The sequence below is a fragment of the Mirounga angustirostris genome, unplaced genomic scaffold, assembly GCF_029215605.1.
Source record: "Mirounga angustirostris isolate CCGP_5_RB_7025 unplaced genomic scaffold, mMirAng1.0.hap1 SCAF_11, whole genome shotgun sequence".
Classification (NCBI taxonomy): Eukaryota; Metazoa; Chordata; class Mammalia; order Carnivora; family Phocidae; genus Mirounga; species Mirounga angustirostris.
In genome coordinates this window covers 41059145-41078314 of record NW_026991719.1, presented here as the reverse complement: position 1 = coordinate 41078314, position 19170 = coordinate 41059145, and the positions used below count along the sequence as shown (strand labels likewise).

The 19170-nt window shown below is 41.0% G+C and overlaps 1 protein-coding gene across 6 annotated transcripts in view; it reads right to left on the bottom strand.

Annotated features, from left to right (window-relative positions):
- ZNF157 (zinc finger protein 157) overlaps positions 1–18051 on the bottom strand; it is a 46722-nt gene extending 28671 nt beyond the window's left edge. The window contains exons 1-2 of one of the 6 annotated variants that reach the window (XM_045877072.3): positions 17703–18048; positions 15707–15913 (exon numbers count right to left, since the gene is read on the bottom strand). In XM_045877072.3, the coding sequence (XP_045733028.1) occupies positions 15707–15778 (72 nt within the window). In that variant the 5' untranslated portion in view covers positions 15779–15913; positions 17703–18048. Of the gene's footprint in view, positions 1–15706; positions 16060–17470; positions 17674–17702 lie in introns of those variants that run through there. The other 5 variants (XM_045877063.3, XM_064574007.1, XM_064574006.1 and 2 more) reach the window with 5 other exon arrangements.
- Between the last annotated feature and the right edge of the window lie 1119 nt (positions 18052–19170).

The following is a 19170-nucleotide window of genomic DNA, read 5'->3' as shown; positions in this document are numbered from 1 at the left end:
AATAAGGAAAAAGTTGCCTATGCATGACCCAAAATCATCAGCCTCCAAATAGTATGACCATGTAGAGTATCAAGAGGAAGACATTTCACTGACATCCACTGAATTCCTTACAACTTAATGATCCTTCTCCTGTGACACAAAAATTCCATTTCTAGAAAAATGTCTTTAACAAATAATCATGGATGTGCATAAAGACGTTAAGTTGAGAATTTCACCACCAAAGGGTCAAATTTTTTTTTTTTAAGATTTTATTTATTTATTTGACAGAGAAAGACACAGCGAGAGAGGGAACACAAGCAGGGGGAGTGGGAGAGGGAGAAGCAGACCCCCCGCCGAGCAGGGAGCCCGATGTGGGACTCGATCCCGGGACTCCAGGATCATGACCTGAGCCGAAGGCAGTTGCTTAACCAACTGAGCCACCCAGGCGCCCCCAAAGGGTCAATTTTAATGAAAACTTACTGCTACTGCAAACGCTCAAAGGATGAAATGCTATGTAACCATTAAAATTATGTAGAAAATGATCTCTGGACACGGAAAAATATTTATGTAACACTCCCAAAGTTTCTTTTTTTTTTTTTTTAGAAAAGGCAACCACTCTTATTAGTTTTACTTTATCCTCCCATTATTGTCCGTATTATAGGATAAACCAATAAATTATGTTAATGTCATTATGACCCCTCCACCAAAACAGATACATAAATAAATGTCGAAGAAGTAAAAGTTCTGTAATTTTAATCTGAAATGAAAATGAGCTCTGTATTTTTTTAAGATTTTTTATTTATTTATTTGACAGAGAGAGAGAGCACAAGCAGGGGGAGCAGGAGAGGGAGAAGCAGGCTCCCCACTGAGCAGGGAGCCCGATGAGGGACTTGATCCCAGAACCCCGGGGTCATTACCTGAGCTGAAGGCAGACACTTAACCGACTGAGCCACCCAGGCACCCCAGCATGTAACTCTTGACCTCAGGGTCATGAGTTCAACCCCCACATTGAGCATGGAGCCTAATTAGAAAAAAAAAAATTTTTTTTTTTAAAGATTTTATTTATTTATTTGGAAGAGAGCACACAAGCAGGGGGAGTGGGAGAGGGAGAAGCAGGCTCCCCACTGAGCAGGGAGCCCAATGCGGGGCTTGATCCCAGGACCCCAGGATCATGACCCAAGCCAAAGGCAGGCACTTAACCAACTGAGCCACCTAGGCGCCCCTAGAAAAAATTTTTTTGAAATAGAAATGCCATAGGATCCAGTAATTCCACTACTGGGTATTTACCCGAAGAAAATGAAAACACTTATTAATAATATAATATAAATTATATATTATTAATATTATATATATTATATGTATAATATAAATTATATATAAAATAATATAAAACAAATATTGTATGATTTCACTCATATGTGGGATCTAAAAAAAAAAAAAAACAAAAACAAGTGAATAAAAAAAAAGAGCAGGGGCGCCTGGGTGGCTCAGTTGGTTAAGCGACTGCCTTCGGCTCAGGTCATGATCCTGGAGTCCCGGGATCGAGTCCCGCATCGGGCTCCCTGCTCGGCAGGGAGTCTGCTTCTCCCTCTCCCGCTCCCCCCTCTTGTGCTCTGTCTCTAAAATAAATAAATAAAATCTTTAAAAAAAAAAAAAAAAAAAAAAAAAAAAAAAAAAAAAAAAGAGCAGAATCACACACATACAGAAAACAAACTGATGAGAAAAGAAAAAAAAAAAAAAGAAAACAAACTGATGGTTGCCAAAGGGAGGGGGTGGGGGATGGGCAACATGGGTGAAGGGGAGTGGGAGATACAGGCCTCCAGTTATGAAATGAGTAAGTCATGGGAGGAAAAGGCACAGCATAATGGTAGCTACACTTGTGGTGAACATCACATAATGTGTAAGCTTCTCAAACCACTATGTTGTACACCTAAAACTTATGTAACATTGTTTGCAACTACAGTCAAATTAAAAAGTTAAATAAATAAAATATATTTTAGTAGTCAAAAACAATATTCTTTCCTACCTGTGATGCTCCTCCATATCTGGGTCATAATAAAATACATTTAATTTAAAAAATAAAGTAAAATGGAGAAGACTGTGCCACTTGGAGATAAGGCAGATCAGCAGGGGACTTTAAAACACACATAGCAGTGATTCCCTTGAGTTTTCTCTTTACCTCATATATCCAAGACTATGTGCTGGAGAAGCTAGCAAACCAAAAATGCCAATGGGTAGACGAAAACAGCTCTAAGAAAGTTTGCTTTAACTGGTCAAAGGACCAGAAAAGGGACAACCTAGCAAGAAAACTTAAAAATGATAACCACCTTATTCCAGCCAAGTAGCATGGAAAAAACAAAAACAAAAAAACCTGTGGGTCTCAACTCCATCCCATCAGCAAAAGCCAAGTGGGGAGCATACACCTCCACTTCTGTCTGGCTCTAACAAAGTGCTATACCCCCTACAACACTGGGGTGGTATCAAAAAAGACAAAGTAGGGAGCTAAGGCTCATCTCTCTTGGGCAGTAATGAGACTCCTCACTCAGTGCTATCAGGGGAGAAACCATGGGGAGACTAGACTTCAGCAGTAATGAGGCATCCTTCCTCCATCCTGCTGGAGTAGTATCAGAGAAGGTCTAGTGGAGAGTCACGACTCTCACCACTGCTAAGGAGGTGAACACTCTCCCACCCAGGAAGCTTTCAGGGAAGACACAACGGAAAGTTAGAACTCCACCCCCCGCCAGAAGTAACAAGCTCTCCATCTTGGGTTCAAGGGAAGCCAAATGCAAAACCTGGACTTATTCCCTGACATGGCAGTAATGAGATGATACCCTTTCTTCCCCAGCTGTATTAAAATTAGAGGAAGCCAGCTACAACACTTTAAATAAGAACAAGATTCTCCTAACACAGTATCAAAAACTGTCTAGGTTTCAATAGATAATCACTCATATCAAAAACCAGAAAAATCTCAAACTGAATGAAAAAAAGTCAATTGGTATCAAGACTGAGATAACAAAATTATCCAACAAAAACTTTGAATCAGCCATCACAAAAATGCTTCAATGAGCCTGTCTCAGGAAGAAAACAGAAGACATAAGGAAGACCCAAATGGAAATTTTAGACCTGAAAAATGCAGTAACTAAAATTAAAAAAACTCAAGGGATGGCCCCAAAAACAGAACAGAGGGAACAGAAATTACTCAATCCAAATAGCAGAGACAAAACTGACCTGGGGGCAGGCGGGAGTGCCTCAAGGATCTACAACAAAAGAACCAATATCATGCCGTCAAAAAAACAGGAAGGAGAAAAGAAATAGGCCTTAAATTAACTACTCAGGAAACAACAGATGTTGGCGAGGATGTGGACAAAGGGGAACCCTCTTACACTGTTGGTGGGAATGCAAGCTGGTGCAGCCACTCTGGAAAACACTATGGAGGCTCCCCAAAAAGTTAAAAATAGAACTATCCTATGACCCAGCAATTGCACTACCAGGTATTTATCCAAAGGATACAAAAATAGTGAATTGAAGGGGCACATGCACCCCAATGTTTATAGCAGCAATGTCCACAATTGCCAAAATATGGAAAGAGCCCAGATATCCACTGATGGATGAATGGATAAAGAAAATGTGGGTGGGTGTGTGTGTGTGTGTGTGTGTGTGTATACACACAATAGAATATTACTCAGGCATCAAAAAGAATGAAATCTTGCCATTTGCAATGACCTGGATAGAGCTAGAGTGTATTATGCTAAGCAAAATAAGTCAGTGAAAGACAAGTACCATATGATTTCACTCATATGTGGAATTTAAGAAACAAAACAGATGAACATAAGGAAAGGAAAAGTAAGATAAAAATATAGAGAGAGACAAATTGTAAGAGACTCTTAACTAGAGGGAACAAATTGAGGGTTGCTGGAGAGGAGGTGGGTAGGGGGATTGGGTAATTAGGTAATTAAGGAGGGCAATTGATGAAATGAGCACTGGGTGTTATACAGAACTGATTAATTACTTAACTTTACCCTGAACCTAATAATACACTATATGTTAACTAACTTTAATTTTTTTTAAAAGAGGGGGGGAAAAAAGTACATGAAGAAATAATGGCTAAAAATGTCCCAATTTGGCAAAACATAAATTTACAGGGGCACCTGGCTGGCTTAGTCAGAAGAGCATGCAACTCTTGATCTCGGGGTTGTGAGTTCGAGCCCCATGTTGGGTGTAGAAATTACTTAAAAATGAAATCTTAAAAAATAATAATAAATAAATAAAAATAAATTTACAGACTTTAGAAGCAGAACAAACCACGAACAGGATAAAACCAAAGAAATCCACACCAAGACGTACTGTTAAGCTTTTGAAAACTAAAGATTAAAAATATATACATGGAAAGCCATGCGAGAGAAATGACACCTTACCTACAGAAACAACTTGAGTGAAGCAGATTTCACATCAGAAACCATAGAGGCCGGGGCGCCTGGGTGGCTCAGATGGTTAAGGGTCTGCCTTCAGCTTAGGTCATGATCCTGGGGTCTTGGGATCGAGCCCTGCATCGGGCTCCCTGATCAGTGGGGAGACTGCTTCTCCCTCTCCCTCTGCCTCTCTCCCTGCTTATGCGCTTTCTCTCTCTCTCTCTGTGTCTCAAATGAATAAATAAAATCTTTAAAAAAACAGAAAGAAAGAAACCATAGAGGCCATAGGAGGTAGCACAACATTTTTCAGCTGAAAGAAAAGAACTGTCAACAATGAAAATATCCTTCAGGAATGAAGGAGAAATCGAGACATTCTCAGATGAAAAAAAAAACAAAAACTAACAGAATTTGTGCCCAGCAAAACTACCCTAAAGAATGGCTAAAGGAAGTTCCCTAAACAGAAAATGAAAGCTAAAAGAAGGAATCTTGGAACACCATAAAGGAAGAAAGAACACGGGAAACAAAAATATGCATAAATACAATAGACTTTCCTTCTCTTCTTGAGGTTTCCAAATTATTTGACTGTTGAAGCAAAATGATAACACTATTTGAAGAGGTTCTAAATACATGTAGATGAAACAGTTAAGACAAGGGGCGCCTGGGTGGCTCAGCTGGTTAAGCGTCTGCTTTCGGCTCAGGTCATGATCCCAGGGTCCTGGGATTGAGTCCCATGTCGGGCTTCCTCCTTGGCGGAGAGTCTGCTTCTCCCTCTCCCTCTGTCCCCTCTGCACCCCCTGCTTGTGCGCACTCTCTCTGACAAATAAATAAAATCTTTTTTAAAAAATAAAAGAAATATTTAAGACAATTATAAACAGGGGACAGCAAAGAGGATTAAAGGGTGGCAAGGTTTCTACATTTCACTCAAAGTGGCAAAATGATGACAGTAACAGACATACACAAGTTATGTAAAATGATGCAGTACCTAGAGCAACCATTTAAAAAGCTTTACAGGGGGCACCTGGCTGGCTCAGTCAGTGGAGCATACGATTCTTGATCTCGGGGTTCTGAGTTTGAGCCCCATGTTGGGTGTGGAGATTACTTAAAAATAAAATTTTTTTAAAAATAGAAAATAAAAAAATAATATATGAAAACTATACAGAGTAACCAGGCTGGCTCAGTCAGTGGAGCATACGACTCTTGATCTCAGGGTCGTGAGTTTGACCCCACAGTGGGGGTAGACTTACTTAATAAAAAAAATAAATAAATAAAGAGCTATACAAAGAGATACACTCATAAACACTATAGGTAAATCAAAATGTAATTCTAAAAAATGTTCAAGTGACTGACAGGAAGATAGGGAAAAATAAAACAGAAAATGAAAGAGAGAACAAACAGAGAAGAAAAAATAAAATGTAGACATAGGGCCTAATAGATCATTAATTACATTAAATGTAAATGGTCTAGGGGTGCTTGCGTGGCTCAGTCGGTTGAGGCTCCGACTCTTGGTTTCAGCTCAGGTCATGATCTCGGGGTGGTGGGATCGAGCCCTGCATCAGGCTACATACTCAGTGGGGAGTCTGCTTGAGATTCTCTCCCACTCCCTCTGCCCCTCCCCTGCTTGTGTGCACATGCATGCTCGAACACGCTTTCTGTCTCAGAGAAATAAATCTTTTAAAAAATAACAAAATAAAAAGTAAAATAAATGTAAATGGTCTAACTGCACCAATTAAAAGACAGAAATTGGTAGGGGTGCCTGGGTGGCTCAGTCATTAAGTGTCTGCCTTCGGCTCAGGTCATGATCCCGGGGTCCTGGGATCGAGCCCCACATCGGGCTTCCTGCTCAGTGGAGAGCCTGCTTCTCCCTCACCCACTCCCCCTGCTTGTGTTCCCTCTCTCGCTGTCCTTCAGTCAAATAAATAAATAAAATCTTTTTTTAAACAAAGACAGAAATTGGTAGAAAAAATTAAAAACATCACCCAAGTGTATGGCATCTAAAAGGATGTCACTTCAAATACAGCAATATAGGGAGGTTGAAGGTAAAAGTATGGAAAAAGACAGATCATGCAAAAATTCATCAAAAGAAAGCAGAAATGTTGTTAATTATACCTCAATAAAGCTGGAAAAAAAGAAAGCAAAAGTAGCTATATTAATATCAGATAAAGTAGACTTCAGAGAAAAAAATTACCAGAGATAGAGAGAAGACATCTAACGATAAAAAAAAAAAAAAGACAAATCAATCCTAAATGTGTATGCAGCAAACATAAAAGAAAAAGCTAATAAAACTGGGGGGAAAAAAAGACAAATTAGGGGCCCATGGGTGGCTCAGTCAGTTGAGGGACCGACTCTCGATTTTGGCTCAGGTCATGATTACAGGGTTATGAGATCGAGCCCCACGTTGTTGGTGGGCTCCGTGCTCAGCAGGGAGTCTGCTTCTCTCCCTCTCCCTCCCCCTCTGCCCCTCAGCCCACTGGTGCATGTACACGCTTTCTCTGGCTAAAATTAAATAAATCTTTTTTTAAAAAGGCAAATTATAGTTGGAAACTTCAATGCCCCTTCTTTCAATTCACAGAACAACTAAATAGAAAATGAGCAATTTTCCATGACCCCCCTGGAATGAAACTAGAAATCAGTAACAGGGGGGTGCCTGGGTGACTCAGTCCATTAACCGTCTGACTTCAGCTCAGGTCATGATCTCAGGGTTCTGGGATCGAGCTGCATTGGGCTCCGCACTCAGAGGGGAGTCTGCTTTTCCCTCTCCTTCTCCCTCTGCCCCTCTCCCCATTCGTACTCTCTCTCTCTCAAATAAATAAATAAAATCTTTATTAAGAAAAGAAATCAAGGAGGGGGCACCTGGGTGGCTCAGTCATTAAGCATCTGCCTTCAGCTTAGGTCATGATCCCAGGGTCCTGGGATAGAGCCCCGCATCGGGCTCCCTGCTTCGTGGGAAGCCTGCTTCTCCCTCTCCCACTCCCCCTGCTTGCGTTCCCTCTCTGGCTGTGTCTCTCTCTGTCAAATAAATAAATAAAATCTTTAAAATAAATAAATAAATCAAGGGGCGCCTGGGTGGCTCAGTCAGTTAAGCATCTGCCTTCAGCTCAGCTCATCATCCCAGGGTCCTAGAATCGAATCCCACATCAGGCTCCTTGCTCAGCAGGGAGCCTGCTTCTCCTTCTGTCTGCCACTCCCCCTGCTTGTGCTCTCTTGCACTCTCTCTCTGACAAATAAATAAATAAGATCTTAAAAAAAAAAAAAAGAAATCAATAACAGAACAATAAGAGAATCTCCAAACACTTGGAAACTAAATAACACATTTCTAATAATCTATGGTTCAAAGAGGAAGTCTCAAAGGAAATAAAAAAATACAACGAACTGAATGAAAATGAAAATACAACATTTACAATTCGTGGAACACATCTAAAGCAGTGCTGAGAGAAAAGTATATAGCACTAAATGCATACGCTTGGAAGAGGAAAGTCTCAAATAAAAAATCTAAGGTCCCACCTCAAAAACTTAGGAAAAAAAAGACCATATTGAAGATAATGTTGTTTAAGGGTACAAACTTCAAAGTAGTAGATAAATAAGTACTGGAGAGCTAATGCACAGCAAGTTGATTATGAGATACAATATTATAATCTTCAAAGCTGTTAATAAACTAGACCTAAACTGTTCCGACCACAAAAAAGAAATGATAATAATATGATGTGATAGAGATGTTAGCAAACACTACAGTGGTAATCATATTGCGATGTATAAAGGTATCAAACCAACATGGTGTACACCTTAAACTTGCACAATGTTATATATCAATTATATTTTAGTATTTTTAAAGAATTTATTTATTTATTTGACAGAGAGAGAGAGAACGAGAGAGAGCAAGCATGAGCAGGGGGACGGGCAGAGGAAGAGGGAGAAGCAGACTCCCTGCTGAGCAAGGAGCCGGACGTGGGGCTCGATCCCACGGACCCTGGGATCACGACCCAAGTGGAAGGCAGACGCTTAACCGACTGAGCCACCCAGGCGCCCCTATATTTTAAATTTTTCAAAGAACCAAAATAAACCCAGAGCAAGCAGAAGGAAGGAAACAGAAAAGAGCAGAAATCAATGAAGTTGAAAACAGAAAAATAATAGATAAAAATCAAAGAAACAAAGATGGTGGTTCTTTGAAAGGATCAATAAAATTGACAAACTTTTGGCAAGACTGAAAAAAAGAGAACACACAAATTACCAATATCAGGAATGAAACAAAGGATATCACTACAGCCCCTGCAGACACCAAAAGGATACTAAAGCAAATATAAACAATTCTTCATATATCCATTTGATAACTTAGATGAAATGGACTGATTTTTTTATTTTTTAAAAAAATTTTTTTTTAAAGATTTTATTTATTTATTTGACAGAGACAGAGACAGCGAGAGCAGGAACACAAGCAGGGGGAGAGGGAGAGGGAGAAGCAGGCTTCCCGCGGAGCCGGGAGCCGGATGTGGGGCTCGATCCCAGGACTCTGGGATCATGACCTGAGCTGAAGGCAGTCGCTTAACCAACTGAGCCACCCAGGCGCCCCTGGACTAATTTTTTTAAAGATTTTATTTAATTATTTATTTATTTAGGAGAGAGCGAGAGTGAGAGAGCACAAGCACAGGGGGAACGGCAGAGGGAGAGGGAGAAGCAGGCTCCCCACTGAGCAGGGAGCCCGACTTGGGGCTCGATCCCAGGACTCCGGGATCATGACCCGAATGAAGGCAGATGCTTAACCCAAGCACCCCATGAAATGGACGAATTCTTTTTTTTTTAAGATTTTTTTTTTTTTGACAGAGAGAGAGTGTGCACAAGAGGGGGAAGCTGGAGGGGGAGAAGCAGGCTTCCCGCTGAGCAGGGAGCCCGATGAGGGGCTCGATCCCAGGACCCTGGGATCATGAACTGAGCTGAAGGCAGACCAGACGCTTAATGGACTAAGCCACCCAGGTGCCCCGAAATAGACTAATTCTTTTTTTTTTTTTAAGATTTTATTTATTTATTTGAAAGAGAGAGAGCGTGAGAGAGGGGAGGTCAGAGGGAGAAGCAAACTCCCTGCTGAGCAGGGAGCCCGATGCAGACCCCATCCCAGGACTCCAGGATCATGACCTGAGCCAAAGGCAGTCGCTCAACCAACTGAGCCACCCAGGAGCCCTAGACTAATTCTTAAAAAAAAACACCAACTACCACATAATTTAAAACTCACCAAAAAAGAAAGAAATCAATCAATCAATCAAGCTCTGGCCCAGCTGGTTTTCCTGGAGAATTTTACCAAATCCTTCTTTTTTTTTAAGATTTTATTTATTCATTTGACAGAGAGAGAGAGAGCGAGAGCAGGAAAGCAAGCAGGGGGAGTGGGAGAGGGAGAAGCAGGCTTCCCGCAGAGCAGGGAGCCCTATGCGGGGCTTGATCCCAGGACCCTGAGATCATGACCTGAGGCGAAGGCAGACACTTAATGACTGAGCCACCCAGGCGCCCCAGAATTTTACCAAATTCTTTTAAAGAATTAACACCAATTACAAAACCTCTTACAGGAAAAAGAAGAGGACGTAACTCTAATTCATTCTATAAAGCTAGTATTTGCCTGTGATAGGCTAAAAAGGGCCCCCCAAAGATATCCACATCCTAATCTTGGCAACCTGTGAATATCACCTTTATATGGCAAGAACAAAATGGTCTTTGCAGATGGGATTAAGGATCTTGAGATGAGAGGAGTATCCTGAATTACCCAGGTGGGTCCTCAATGCAATCACATGTATCCCAGTAAGAGGGAGGTAAAAGAAAATTTGACACACACACACTCAGAAGGCAGTGACGTGAAGACAGAACAGATCTGAAGATGCTCACCGTAAGAATGGAATGATGAAGCCAAGGAATAACTGCAGCCCCCAGGAGCTAGAAGAGGCAAGGAATAGGTTCTCCCCTGAAGGCTCTGGAGGGAGTACAGCCCCACCGAAACCTTGATTTTGGTCCAGTGATACTTCTTTTTGGACTTAAGGCCTCCAGAACTATGAGAGAATAAATTTCTGTTGTTTTAAGTCACCAAGTTTGTGGTCATTTGTTGCCACTGCCACATGAAACTAATTCATTCCCTGATTACAAAATCAGACAAACACAGTATAAAACAGAAAACTACACACCAATATCACTCATGAATATATAGGCAAAAATTCTTGACAAAATATTAGCAAATGTAATTCAGCAAGATATTAAAAGAATTATACACCATGACCAACTGGGGTTTATTCCAGGAATGCAAGACAGGTTCTATATTAAAAAATCAATCCATGTGATTCACCACATTAAAAGGATTTTTAAAATCACATGATCATATCAACCAATGTAAAAAAAAAAAAAACAGTTGACAAAACTCAACACTCATTCTGCAAAAAATATGAATAGAAATAGGAATAGACAGGAACTTCTTCAATTTGATAAAAAGCATCTAAACCAAAACTACAGCTGACATTATACTTAATGGTGAATGACAAGATTAACAGCAAGGCAAGAATGTCCATTCTCACAATCCTTATTCAACATAGTGCTAAAAGTTCTAATAATGTGCAATAAGGCAAGAAATGGAAATGAAAGGTATACAGAACAAAGAAGAAAAAATAAAAATGTCCCTATTTATAGATGACCTGATTGTCTACGGAGAAAATCACAAAAAAATATCCAAAAAATGAAAAATCTCCTAGAACTAATAATTGAAAGTCATGGGAAACAAGATCCAATACAAAAACCCACTGTATTTCTATGTTAGCAATGAAAATGTGGACTCCAAAATAAAAAATATAAAATCATTCATAATCACTTGGAAATATGAAATACTTAAGTATAAATCTAACAAAACATGTACAAAACTTGTAAATTAATAACTACAACACACGAGCAATCTTGAGAAAAAAGAACAATGCTGGAGGCATCATGCTCTCTGATTTTAAACTATCATACAAAGCTGTAGTAATCAAAACAGTATGGTATTGGCATAAAAACAGACACATAGATCAATGGAACAAAACAGAGCTCAGAAATAAACCCATGCATATATGGCCAATTAATTTATGACAAAGGACCTAAGAATATTCAATGAAGAAAGGACAGTCTCTTCAATAAATGGTGTTGGAAAAATTGGACAGCCACATGCAGAAAAATGAAACTGGGGACCACTATCTTACACCATACACGAAAATTAACTCAAAATGGATTAAAGACTTGAACCTAAGACCTGAAACCATAAAACTCCAAGAAAATATAGGCAGTAAGCTCTCTGACATTAGTCTTGGTGATAATTTTTTGCATTTGACACCAAAAACAAAGGCAACAAAAGCAAAAATAAACAAGTAGAACTACATCAAACTAAAAAGCTTCTGCACAGCAAAGGAAACCATCAACCATCAATGAAAAGACAACCTACAGAAGGGTAGAAAATATTTGTAAATCATGTATCTGATAAGAGGCTAATATCCAAAATATATTTTAAAAAATCCATATAACTCAATAGCAAAAAACAATCTGAGTGGCTCAGTCGGTTAAGCATCTGCCTTTGGCTCAGGTCATGATCCCAGGATCCTGGGACTGAGTTCCGTGTTGGGCTCCCTGCTCAGTAGGGAGCCTGCTTCTTTCTCTCCCTCTGCCCTTCCCCACCGTTCATGCTCTCTCTCTCGCTCTCTCAAATAAATAAATAAAATCTTTTTTAAAAAAAATGGGCAGAGGATCTGAATAGACGGCTTTTCAAAGAAGACATGCAGATGGCCAACAGGTACATGAAAAGATCCTCAGCATCACTAATTTAGGGATACCTGGCTGGCTCAGTCAGTAGAGCATGCGACTCTTGATCTCAGGGTTTGTGAGTTCAAGCCCCACATTGAGTGTGGAGCCTACTTAAAAAAAAATCACTAACCTAATCATTGGAGAAATGCAAAGCAAAACCAAAGTAAGGTATCACCCCACACCTGTTAGAATGGCTAGTATCAAAAAGACAAGTTAGTGAGGATGTAAAGAAAAGGGAACCCTTGTGCACTGTTGATGGGAATAGCAACTGGTACAGCCACTATGGAAAACAGTATGAAGGTTCCTCAAAAAATTAAGTATAGAACTATCATATCATCCAGCAATTCCACTTCTGAGTATTTATCCAAAGGAAAAAAAAACTAACAAAGAAATATATGCACCCCATGTTCATTGCCACATTATTTGCAATAGCCAAGATGTGGAAACAACCTAAGTGTCCATCAACAGATGAATGGATAGAGAAAATATGGTGTGTGTGTGTGTGTGTGTGTGTGTATACACACACAATAGAATATTATTCAACCATAAAAGAACGGGGAAATCTTGCTATTTGCAAGAATATGGATGGACCTTGAAGGCATTATGCTAAGGGAAATAAGTCAGAGAAAGACAAATACTATATGATCTCACTTATATGTGGGATCTAAAAACAACGACGATGGGGCACCTGGGTGGCTCAGTTGTTAAGCATCTGCCTTCAGCTCAGGTCATGATCCCAGGGTCCTGGGATCGAGCCCCACATCAGGCTCCCTGCTCAGCAGGAGGCCTGCTTCTCCCTCTCCCATTCCCCCTGCTTGTGTTCCCTCTCTCGCTGTGTCTCTCTCTGTCAAATAAAGAAATAAAATCTTTTAAAAATAAATAAATAAATAAATAAAAACAATGACGACGACAACAACAACAACAAAAAAAAACCAAGCTCACAGTACAGAGAATAGATTGGTGGTTGCCAGATGTGGGGGTAAGAGTTAGGCAAAATGGGTGAAGGGAGTCAAAAGATACAAACTTCCAGTTATAAAGTAAGTCATGGAGGGGGCGCCTGGGTGGCTCAGTCGTTAAGCGTCTGCCTTCAGCTCAGATCATGATCCCAGGGTCCTGGAATGGAGTCCCGCATGGGGCTCCCTGCTCGGCAGGGAGTCTGCTTCTCCCTCACCTGCGGCTCCCCCTGCTTGTGCTCTCTCTCTAACAAATAAATAAGTAAAATCTTAAAAAAAAAAAAAAAAAGCATGGTATTGGTGAAAGAATAGACAAATATATCAGTGGAACAAACAGAAAGGAAATACACCCGGGGCGCCTGGGTAGCTCAGTCGGTTAAGCATCTGACTCTTGCTTTCAGCTCAGGTCATATTCTCAGGGTCGTGAGATCAAGCCCCAAGTCAGGCTCCATGCTCAGTGTGAGTCTGCTTGTTCCGCTCCTCCCTACCCCCGCCACTTGCTCACTTGCGTGCATGTATGCACACGCGCACGCACTCTCTCTCTCAAAGAAAAAATCTTATTTTTTGAAGATTTTATTTATTTATTTATTTGAGAGAGAGCACACAAGCAGGGTGGAGGGGCAGAGGGAGAGGGAGAAGCAGACTCCCCACTGACCAGGGAGCCTGACACAGGGTGCGATCCCAGAACCCTGAGATCATGACCTGAGCCAAAGGCAGACACCCAACCAATTAAGCCACCCAGACGCCCCTCTCAAATAAATAAATAAATCTTAAAAAAAAGGACAAAAGATCTGAATAGACAGCTGACCAAAGAAAATACACAGATGGCAAATGAACATGTACAACTATGTTCAACATCATTTTTCATTAGGGAATTATAAATCAAAACAACGAGATACCACTATACACCTATTAGAATGGTTAAAATCCAAAAACCCAACAATACCAAATGCTGACGAGGATAGGGAGCAACAGGATGTTCCCATTCATTGCTGGTCTGAATGCAAAATGGTGAAGAACTGTGGAAGACAGTTCGGCAGTTTCTTGCAAAGCCAGTCTTACCAGATGACCCACAATTGCACTCCTACTTATCTACCCACGTGAACTGAAAACGTATGTCCATACAAAAACCTATATATAAATGTTCACAGCAGCTTTATTCATAATTGCCAAAAAGTGGGAACAACTAAGATGTCCTTCAAAAGGTGAATGGATAAGCAAATTGTGGTACATCCATACAATGGAATATTATTCAGTGATAAAGACAGATAAGCTATAAAGCCATGAAAAGACATGGAGGAAGCTGAAATGCAAACTGCTAAGTGAAAGAAGCTAATCTGAAAAGGCTACAGACTATGATTCCAACCATATGACATCTTAAGAGAGGTAAAACTATAGAGACAACTGAAAAAAAAAAAACCATGGTTGCCAGAGGTTCAAGCATAGGGAGAGAAAGGATGAACAGCCAAGGCATAGATGAAACTGTTCTGTATGAAACCGTAATGGCAGGTATGTGTCATTATGCATTTGTCAAAGCCTAAGAAGGTGCAACACAAAGAATGAACCTTACTATAAACTGTAGAATATAATTAATAATAGGGTATCCGTATTGGTTAATTGTAATAAATGTACTACACTAATGCAAGACATTAATCATGGGGAAACTATGGGGGGATATAGAGTGGTATATGGAACTATATGTACCATTTTCTCAATTATTCTATAAATCTAAAGCTGTACTAAAAAAATTAATTAATGTTTGAAATGCACTTAACATACAAACCAGCAATTGCATTCATGTGCATTCATCTCATACAAAATCCTTACACAATCATAGCATCTTTATTCATAATAGCCAAAAACTGGAAACAGCCAAGATTGTCCTTCAACAAGAGGCTGGTTAAGCAAACTGTGGTACATTAATACCATGGAATACTGTTCAGCAATAAAAAGGAACAAGCTAGTCATATACTCAACAATCTGCATGAATCTCCAGAGAATTACGCTGCGTAAAAAAAAGCCAGTCCCAAAAGATTATACACTGTATTATTCCGTTTATATGTCATGCGTGAAATGACAAAATTATAGATTACTGATGGCCAGGAGTTAAGGAGGGAGCAGGGGAGGAGGGAAGTGGTTGCGTCCATTAAGAGGCAAGATGAGGGGTCCTTGTCATGTTGGAAATGTTCCCTATGTCAATATCCTGGTTGTGATACTGTACCAAGGTTTTGCATGATGTTCCCGTTGGAGGAAACTGGGTAAATGGTACATTGCATTCGAATCTACAATTATCTCCAAATTAAAATTTATCTTAAAAAAATAAAAGAGGGGCGCCTGGGTGGCTCAGTCGTTAAGCGTCTGCCTTCGGCTCGGGTCATGATCCCAGGGTCCTGGGATCGAGACCCGCATCGGGCTCCCTGCTCAGTGGGAAGCCTGCTTCTCCCTCTCCCGCTCCCCCTGCTTGTGTTCCTGCTCTCGCTATCTCTCTCTGTCAAATAAATAAATAAAATCTTTAAATAAAGAAAGAAAGAAAAGAAATAAAAGAAAAAACTTTTAAAGTAGGCTCCTCCTCCTTACCTCAAATGATCTGCCAGGCTGTCCTGGAACCAGGGCAGGGAACCTCTGGGGTGATTTCCTATTAGCTGGCATGTTCACCCTGGGTCTCAGCCCACCTTCCAAAGCTGGAGGGGAGTCGGTATATGGGCTGCGGTCAGAATGAATGGAAGATCCCACAGCCTCCAGTAAGGAGAAACCTCAACAGCTCCACAGAGACACCAAGAAATCCTAAAAGGACAGTATCCATGTCATCAGTGTCATTCCACATTTACACCACAAAGTTCAGCAACCCCCACTCTGAGTGTTAGGGTGGATTATGGAAACAATCATGATATCTGAAGTCAAATTAATGACCTCGGAGTGTTTTACTCCGGGGTGGCTCCACAGGGAGCTTCACACCCTACCTAGCCAGCCTAGTCCTCAATTCTAGGTTCAAGGTGGATCTGGGTTGGCAGGGAGGACAGAATTGGGGCAACGAATGGTGCTAAAGCCCTATGGGGTGGACAGAGGAAGGACCTGTCCATGGGCACCTGCCGGGTGACTGTGGAGGCAGGAAACCTGGAAACCTGGTAATCTGAATGAAAGGTATCTCTTCTGCCCTCTTTAATTATTTTGCCATTTTAGGGTGAAAACTCCCTCTTGAATTCTTCTACAGGAAGCTCTTGGCCTCTTCTTTCCAGAAGATGGTTCAACATTAATAATATTTATTAATCAACAAACGGGGGTGGGTGCTGCTATTAACTTACACCAGAAAAGCATTTGACACAATTCAGGAGACATTATGAATACAACTCCAACTAAAATTAGGGAAGATGTAAATCACTTAAATATCACAAAAATAATTTACAAAACATAGCCCTGAACTACTATGCTAAAAAGTAAATCGATGAAGCTATTGCCATTAAAATTACCAACAAGATAGGGATGTCTAATATAACTCAAAATTGTTTTGCTGGCTCTAGCTCACACTATGGAAGATGAAACAATCAGAATGGATATTGCAAGGAAATTGGCAATGTGGCTTTCTTTGCCAATGATATGATTTTATACATAGAAAAACCAGACACTACTAGCATTCATAGGGCAATTTGAAAAGGGGCTGGATACCAGATAAAATTATAAGAGCAGAGAGTTTTTCCTCTATAATAGCAATGATCATATGAAAACGGGGAAAAACCCATTACTAATGACAGCAAGAAATACATAAAATATATTTAAGGAGTTGGACTTCTACAATTTAAAAGATTGACAAATATAAAATAGTCACACAGATATACCATGTCCTTGGATAAGATGTGATAAAAATGTCAACTCTCCCAAAAAGCATCATATCAAAGTAATATAAATAATAAAAAAAGAAACACAAAGCTCAATAATAATAAGATGGTGTATGTAAAATTTTGTGGAATGCAGCTAAAGAGATTCTTAAAAAGAAATTTATGTTCTAAATGGTTTTTAACAAAGAAGAAAGGCTGAACATTAATGAATTAACATCCAATTTAAAAAGTTAAAGAGAAAATGGTACAGGTAAGAGCAGAAATCAAGGAAATAGAAAACAAAGGTACATCAGAGAGGATCCACAAGGCCAAAAGTTGGTTCTTTGGAAAGACTAGTAAGATTAGCATACCTCTGGGGAGACTGATAAGGAAAAAATCTAAACACACTCTATTAAGATTTGAAAACAAGACGCAGCAAGGAATCTAAAAACTGACTACCCCAGAAGCCCCCATCCCTGACCTCCACAGATTCCCATTCACCAGATTCTTCAACTCCCCACCAACGGACCTTACAAACTGACAATTCGTCATTCCCCAAAGCCAACAAAGCCATCACCTCAAAATCACTGATGACTGTCACGCCACAAAACCGCGTGCACTCGCTTTAGCGCCCCGCGCCAACAAGACTTAAACGTCCTCTGAGGGCCACTTCCGTTTCCTGTCCTCACCCCGACGGTGCCCCTCCTGGGGGTGCTGGTCTCGCACGCATCGTAAGGGCTGTGATGCTGTGGTCTACTCACTCTGAGCAAGGTGCAGTTAGGGATCTGCAGAGACTTTGTCCATGAGTGGCGTTGTTGGGCGAGGAGCATGGCTGTGCCGAGGCTTTCCTCCATGGAGGCCGCCATCTTAGCGCCCGTTCCGTACAGTGGGCTGTTCCACCGAAGGCGGGGGCGGGGGGCGTTGGTCAGGGGTAGAAACCGGAGGGCAAGCATTCCGGGAGGAGTTGGTCTTTGGAACTGGGTTCTATAGGTCTGTGCAAAGTTTACAGAAGCAGAGGTGCCGGGGGCAGGGGAGATGTGTCCAGATCTTTAAGGGAGATACCACTGGGGAGAAGGGGAAAAACCAGGATGAGTTTCCTCGAGATGTCACTCGGAGGAAAGGAGAAATTAGAATGGTACAGTCCCTCTCCTGGCCGATACCACTGGGCAAGAGGGGGAAGGAGTCAGTGTGGTACAGTCCTCTCTTTGGAGATACCATTGGGAAGAGGTGGGGAAAGTCAGGTTATTGTTGATCCCCTCCTGGGTGATACCACTAGAGAGGAGTGGGGAGGAGTCATAGTGATACGTTGTTTTGAAGTGCTGGAATTGGTAGAGAGGGGAATTGAAACCCCCTCAATCTTCATTACCCCACTAAAATGATAGTGGCTAGAAACAATAATAATAATAACCTTTGACGGGCGCCTGGGTGGCTCAGATGGTTAAGCGTCTGCCTTCGGCTCAGGTCATGATCCCAAGGTCCTGGGATCGAGTCCCGCATCGGGCTCCCTGCTCCTTGGGAGCCTGCTTCTCTCTCTCTCTCTCTCTCTCTCATGAATAAATAAATAAAATTTAAAAAAAAAATAATAATAACCTTTGATATGGACAACAAATATTTCTTTTTTTTAAGATTTTTTTTTTTTTTTATTCATGAGAGACAGAGCGAGAGAGAGAGGCAGAGGGAGAAGCAGGCCCCCAAGGAGCAGGGAGCCCGATGCGGGACTCAATCCCAGGACCCTGAGATCATGACCTGAGCCGAAGGCAGACGCTTAACCATCTGAGCCACCCAGGCGCCCTGGACAACTAATATTTCTAAGCAAACTGCCAATAGGAAAATATTCAGAAAACATTGTAAACATACTTTCGCTGAAAATACATCTCCGAGATACGCCCCTAACTCCTCCTGTCAACCAGTTTGCAGCCACTTGACCTCTCTTTTATGGGAATTTAGGAACTACTGCGTACTCTTGGGAGAGAAGAGAGAATTCTAGGTGTTCTTCACCTCTGAACTCCTAACCTAAACCTACTCTTACATATATATATATAAATTACATATATATATATATATATAAAACCTACTCTTACATATATCCCTCCTGCAGGCCTTCTCTGACAAGAGGTAGAGGGCTTTTTTCCCTGCTGATGGCATTTCAAACACAACAGGTAGACCCTAGCTAAGCTTGGGCATAGATTGCTGGGTCCCCTGAGAACATTCAGACCCTCTCTCTGGGTC